The 6981-nt window shown below is 46.1% G+C and overlaps 1 protein-coding gene across 1 annotated transcript in view; it reads right to left on the reverse strand.

The window, feature by feature from the left end:
• The window catches only part of LMO4 (LIM domain only 4), a 19332-nt gene extending 13931 nt beyond the window's left edge, over window positions 1-5401 (reverse strand). Inside the window, exons 1-2 of the mRNA XM_077824835.1 lie at window positions 4661-5401; window positions 2002-2240 (exon numbers count right to left, since the gene is read on the reverse strand). Coding sequence (XP_077680961.1) covers window positions 2002-2237 — 236 coding nt within the window. The 5' untranslated portion in view covers window positions 2238-2240; window positions 4661-5401. The remainder of the gene's footprint in view (window positions 1-2001; window positions 2241-4660) is intronic.
• Between the last annotated feature and the right edge of the window lie 1580 nt (window positions 5402-6981).

Here is a 6981-nt window from a genome sequence, read left to right on the forward strand (position 1 = left end):
CATCGTTGCGGTCCCACGTGGAAGACGGCTGTGAAGCCCAGGTAAATAAGGATCATGATTTTCAACAACAAAGTCCTCTGTCCTAATGCAAGACTTTATGAACCGTCCTTGCATATACTATCCAGTTCAAGTTTCAGAGAGCTCCTTTAAATTCAGAGGTGTGTGTTTGGTAAGTCAAATTACACAGATCCAGAGAGGAACCAGGCAATGGAACAAGGAGATCAATTCAAAATCCTCACCTGATAAAAATATTTCATTCATAATTGCCTACATTAAAATAGTGGGTATTAAATTATGGCCACACAACTGGAGGAGATTCCAGTAAGCATGCCTGAACTTGCCTTGGGGATACAGGGGATGGATCTTCTCTTTTTAATTAGTAGTAATCAGAAGTGAAGGTTTGTTTGATGGCCTTGGTTGAGAGATGAATCTGTACCATTCAGTGCATCTGAATGGTAGTGTCAATTTTTCCACTTCAAACAAACCTCTTTTCTTAACACCGTTCTGCTCTATTTAATTAGAATTCTGCCAGGCTTATGCTGTTGCTTCGCAAGAGGACCAGAAAGCACCATTATAAACCTGCATGTGCTGATTTCCTAACATTTACTTACAAAAAAAGTGAAATTAATCCCCCAAAACATCTATTTCTATTTAGCAGAATGAGGATGCAGGCCTCTAATAGAACAGAGGTTTCATCATCAGAATAAATAAGCATCCTTTTACTCCATTATTTTAACTTAATGAGGTCTCCAAGAAAAGTATTCCCACAAATTCAGCACAATGCTGCATCCAGATCTCTCACAATTTGGAGTACAAGGTAAGTGTTTCATTAGAAACAAACTTGGAATATTTATAGCAAAATGATTTACACAGGGGGGAGGAAAATTTTTCAACCTTTACTGAAAGATAAACCTGGAGTAACTCTTGACATTTACAGTAAATGAAAAGTCAAAAGCATTTAAACAAACCAACTGTCTTAACTAGGAATTTATCTTATGCCAGAATGTAGGGGCTTGGCTTTTTGTATTTTAATTACTGGATATTGAAATAGAACCTCTCCTTAAAGCATTCATGTGCATCAGTCTATCAAAGCATTTACTCAAATTAAATGTGTAATCCTTCAAAATGCCTCCTTTTAAATTAATGAGTTTAAGGAGCTTGAGTTCACCTGAAAACATCCTATAGGCACCTGACCTCCTGAATTCTTTCCATTCATTGCATTGAAACTTGTTGGAAGGGATACTGTACTGTACTTCAACTGATATAAGATTAATGGGGTTTAGTTCCCCAGCCATCCCCCAAATCTGAGGCATGTGAACTATTTAAAATTTAAGGAAATCAGTTCCCCTAGATTCTCCCAGCTTTTTCTATATTGAAAGTTAGAGAAATGTGGGTCCAAAGCCTCTCTATAACAATGTGAAGACAAACATTGCCACTGTTTTTTTTGGCTAGAAGTAGAATCTCTGGCCCTCCAACTGACGGTTAATCAGCTCTTTTACAAAGAACAGAGAATGAGTCATTCTGTTTCCACTCAAAGGAGTTTAAAGGTGCTTATGTAAATATCATAATTAATCAGATACTAAAAGGCAGGCATTTCATTATTTAGCACCTCTACCACAACCTTATTCAAGCCCTAGATTTTAACATTTACCATTTAGAGATTCACACTTCACCACTAGGACAAAGCAGATTAATTTAGCCTTTCTGATTGCTGTTTATTTTTAGTTAGAACTTGTTTTGTGCTGACAAGCACTTTCAAGTTACAGGGCCTCCAATCTGTTCTCTTTGCTGGGCAGCCCAAACTGTGGCTGGAGAAAGAGCCACAATTATTCTCTTCGGTCTTAAGGGAAATCTTACCCTCCTTCCCCCGAAGTCAAGGACTGACCAATCTGCGTCTCTGATTGCAGTGGAGTAGGAACTGGCCTGACCTCTCCTCTGCTATCCTGCGAGCAGGTACAGAGTTGCTCCCCGCCCCTTGCTGTGCAGCCTCCTCTCTCTCACCTGATGTAGTCGTTTCTGCACAGGATCATACCGCTCTTGGTGTAACAGGAGGTACCGATGTCCCCCAGCTGAGCCTGGCAGCAGGAGCACTTCAGGCATCGGCTGTGCCAGTAGCTATCCATGGCGTAGAGCAAGAAGCGATCTGCGATCTTCCCCCCGCAGCCTGCGCATCTTTTCCACGAGAGGGAGCCAGCGGTGACCGGGGGAGGTTGCGAGCTGCTGCCCGGGTTCACCATGGTCTGTGTAACAAGAGAAGAGGGGGGAGGGAGAGGTGGTTAACTCCAGGCCATGAATCCTGTCCATGCCCTTCCTGGTGCGGTCGGGGGAGGGGGGGCAACAGAGAGGGGACAGTGCAAAAGGACACTGTTACTTGTCTCGGGCTTTGTTCTGGCTCCACGAGCCTGCTTCCCTCCCAACTTGTCACCGGTGGCCTCACTTTTATTGCTGTCGCCCTCTTAAAGTGAGGTTCTGGTACACCCCAAATGCACGTGCACACTGGGCAACATGTACCGAACTTCGTACCCCACCTGGAGTCCCAGGGGTCCGGCGCGACTGACATGAAAACGGGAGAGTGGAAGCGAACAGCAAATTGGCCCGCAGCCCTGCTGAAGCCATGTTCCCTGCGCAGGCAGAGCTCTGGGAAATGTAGCTGCAGTTCACAAGTTAGGAACAGTTCAGAGTTTTGTGCTAAAAGGAGAGATATGGGCAGCGTGAAAAGTTGTGAAACTGGTTTTTCAAATCTTCAAGAGCGGCTTTGCAAGCCATTGTAAGGCCGGCTCCATGATCGTCCCAGATCTCGTTTTTATTTAGAAAATCAGTGGAGTGTTTTCTCGGGGGTTTTTAGGACACTGGACTGAATAAAGGATAATTGAACTTTAGAACTCCTATACAAACACTCTCCACTTTTGTCTCGCTAATCTGCCCTTGATCAGCAATTTAAATGCTAAACCTTTGTTACGCCAAAGGGGAAAAAAAAGTTTACTGATAATACAATAGACCAGAACATTCAAGTGCACCACACTCAGGCTGGAGCATGGCTGCCTCCAAAACTGCTGAAGTGCTTCCTCCCCACCACTTTCTAATAAATGCTTTTTACAAGCGGGACAACTGGGAGATAATATAGGAATCAATTCATAAAGCTTATTCTAAAGCGATTAATTTGTTGCCTCCAATCCAGAGTCCAATAAGCTCCTAGTGTTCCACTAGTCATTTATAGTATAAACAGATCAAGTTATTTACTGCCAATTAAGCAGCATGTTTTGTCTTTGTCCTTTGTAAACCGTATGTGCTCATAGCGAGGCATCTGGCTATCTGCTAAAGCCATTCAGACTGATACCTCCAAAGGAGGGAGGGCGAACTTTTCCTGCCCACTGGCCCAGCTTGGCTACAGGGGAGCCAGAATTTACATTCCTTAAATAGGCCGATTTTAAGCACACATTTCCCCAGAAAGAGTTCCTGAACTTCTGTCCAGTGACCGCACAATAAACCAGAAGAACTGCACCAATTAAGCTGTAACAAAAACCCTGAGACTTTGAAAAGAGAACCACTCTAAAAGCCATTAGCATTGCATTTATCTGAATGCATCATATACCTTTATGTAAATTGATTTCTGATGCATTTGCTCAAGGAATTGCCTTTTGTTAAGTTTCTATCCATAACCTAAGCGAAGCTGCATTTCCTGCTTTGAGACTTTAAAATGTTAAAAAAAGGTTTAAATAACTTCAGATCTCTTTAAAAACCCAAGACTCCAAGCTGCCGTTCCCAGTCTTGCTGAACGGTAAATATATACTATATTTTAAAAAAGGAAACGTTACACTGAGAAAGGCATCCAGTAACCCCATTAAGCTAAAGCTCTTAAGAACAAGCAATACCTTAATGCTGATTAAATCTAAAAGAGATGAATCAAGAGGACTGAGCAGAAAGTGACTCCCCTGATAACTAAGGACGGGCCCTCATCAAGTTTCATGGCGGGGTGGGGGGAAGAGAGAAGCTTTTAACTTAAATAGGCTTACTCTAGTAATTACATAGCCAAGCAATTTAGGTCCTGGGATAGAGTCAGTGAAATAGAAAGCAGAGCTGGCTGCTAGAGGCAAAATAAGCCCCCTTTTAACAATGTCTCTGGTGTTTTTTAATGGAGACCAAGGGAGGGACAAGCGCAGAGCTGGCAATTTGTAGTTTAAAAAAAATGGATGCTTAATTCATGTCTTGGTTTTAATTAGGTGATTCACCGGATTTCTCCTATATTGAAACAAAAGACTGGGGGGGGGGGCGGAGAAAGGGCAGGCAGGGAATTGGAAAGGAGAGAATTAGGGAGCTCACTTTGATCTTTCCTGCCACTGTTTCAAAATACTGTTTACTACAAAGAGAGCGGGTGGCGGGTCCTCACACCCTCCTCTTCCCCTCAGTTCACCATTGAGCCAGGCAAAGCCCTTTCCTTTAACAGCAGGGAAAAGCAGCCCAGAGCAGCAGCAAAGGAGCCTTTTGTAAGCAGGGACAGCTACAGTGCGTCCGGCCCCGCTGCTGCTCGGCTCCCCCAGAGTTTACAGGCACCCTCCTTCAGGCGACCGATTGAGTTTACCCGAAATCCGAGACGATTCGGGGGGGGGGGGGGGACGACCGCAAAGAAGACAGAGCGCATGCAAAAAAAGAACCCCCTTACCTGTTTCCCCTCTATATTGCAAGAGGTCGGGGAGCAGCGCCGCTCTGGTTTACAGGGTGGTGTGTCAGGGAGAGGTTTTCTTGCAAAGAACCAAACACAATGCTCGCGTCCGCCGGCAGAGCTCCCCACCCCCGTCAGCGGCAGCCCGGCTGGCAAAATACAGACGAGAGACGTGCGGCAGAGCCCTTCCTCCAGCCCCCGCTTCCCTGGAAGGGAGCCGCGGCGCTCAGTCCCGGCCGCTGGGCTGTCGGCACAGGGCGCCGCCGCAGCAATCGCTGGGTAAGTTTGGCAATGTGGCTTCACTTTGTATCGCTCCCCCCGCCCTCAACCTCCACCCTCCTCGGCCGGGTCCGGAGCCTCCTGCAGCAGAGAGCCGACCAACCGCCCGCCGCGCGGCAAAACGCCTCGGAGCCCCGGGCGCGGGCAGCAGGAGAGCGGCCGGGGCGAGGAGCCGCTGGTGCTGCTACCGCTGGGGTTCCGCGGCGGCGGCGCTGGCAGGACTCGCAGGGAGGCCCCCTCTCCGTGCGCGTCTCTTTCCGCCGCCCATCCACATGTGTTACTGACAGAGCAAAATCCCAACTACATCCCGGCTCTGCTCCCACCGTCAGCCGCGCGCAGCCAATCCGCCCCCCGCTTGTTCAGGCGGAATAATAAAACCTGCCAATCCCCGCCGAGACAAAGGAATGGGCGAAGGCGACGGGGGGGAGGGAGAGGCGGGGAGGAAGGGGCAGGGAGAGGAAGGAGGGAGTCAGGTGGGAAGCAGCAGCCTGGCTAGGGAGCGAGGAGGGGCTGTGCTTGGTGCTGCTGATCAGCGTCACGGGGGGGAGATTGAGCGTCCCCTACCCTCACTGACTGTGCTGCCGGCTCTGGGGGAGGCTCATAATATTACTGCCCCTTCCTCCCCCCAGCGGCCCTTCAGGAACTTATTTGAGAGAATCATTTTTGATCGCATAGAGACCCCCCCCCCCGGGAACAGGTTGTAGTGGGTCCTCTTTAAGTGTCTCCTACCTGCCCTTTATCAGCCCTTTGATCGTCTGTACAACAAATGCACACACGCCAACTGTTGGGCTTTCCTCTTGCAGGGGGTTATATATAGAGCTCTTCTACCTAAGCACTCTACATGGGTACGTAATATTACTCTTCGCGTTTAAACGAAGCGGAGGGGGCGAGGGTCCACATAATCACTAGAGAGACAACCCTGCTTCCTTTGGCATCAAGAGCTGCAGGATCAAGTCCTAATCTAGTTTCTCCGGATACTTTTGTTCAGAAATTAGAGCAGGCACTTGGGATCATATTTTATTCACACACAGCTCCCCGTGAAAGGTGTGTATCTCAGGCCAGAATGGGACCCTTTGATAAGGAAAAGACGGGGAGGGGAGTTGCGAGTAAAGTGGCTCTCTAATTCTGCCAGTGGAATTGACCATATCAAGCCACTGATTTTTAAGTACTCCCTACTGCAATCAATGGGAAGGTCTACTTAAAAATGAATGCCCCTATATAAGACAGTATTATTAATACTTCATAAAGGTTTAAAGGGGGAATATGTTCTACAGTTAGCTGGCAGTTAACTGCACAGTGTGCCACTTGAAAGGTACTAGTGGTGCTCTAAAGAAGAAACCCAAACAGTATGAAAGCCAATTAGAGGAACTAATATTCAGTAGTTATACACAGAGTGGAAAAATTAAATATTAATTGCACAGTTCTCAAGTCCCCAGCACATAGCACACAACACAGGCAAATATGGGGGGGGGGAAGGACTCCAAGTAATAATTAGTACTGAAAGAAGCTTTAAATAGAACAGTGGTTTTCAAGGAGGGGTCTACACACTATGTCTAAGATTTCCAGTGAGGTCCACACCTCCATTCAAATTTTTTTTAGGGGTCCACAAATGAAAAAGGTTGAAAACCACTGACATAAAATACAACACAACTTTGGGGGTTCTATTCTTGCAAACAGTAATCCCTGCAAGTAATGAGAGTCTAGGGGTAACTTTTTGCAGGTTTAGTCTCTTATCTAGTATAGGTTTTAGCCTATACTAGATAAAAGAAAAGAATAGAAGTACTTGTGGGACCATAGAGACTAGCAAATTTATTTGAGCATAAGCTTTCGTGAGCTACAGCTCACTTCATCGGATGCAAGTGACTGTAGCTCACGAAAGCTTATGCTCAAATAAATTGGTTAGTCTCTAAGGTGCCACAAGTCCTCCTTTTCTTTTATCTAGTATCGTCTCACTCAGTATATGGCAATATGCTTTACAGAGCAAAACACAGCTAAAAGAGTGAGATAAATAAACAGATATATAGGATTCATTTATTTAGCAT

Source organism: Eretmochelys imbricata, chromosome 8, assembly GCF_965152235.1.
Source record: "Eretmochelys imbricata isolate rEreImb1 chromosome 8, rEreImb1.hap1, whole genome shotgun sequence".
NCBI lineage: Eukaryota > Metazoa > Chordata > Testudines > Cheloniidae > Eretmochelys > Eretmochelys imbricata.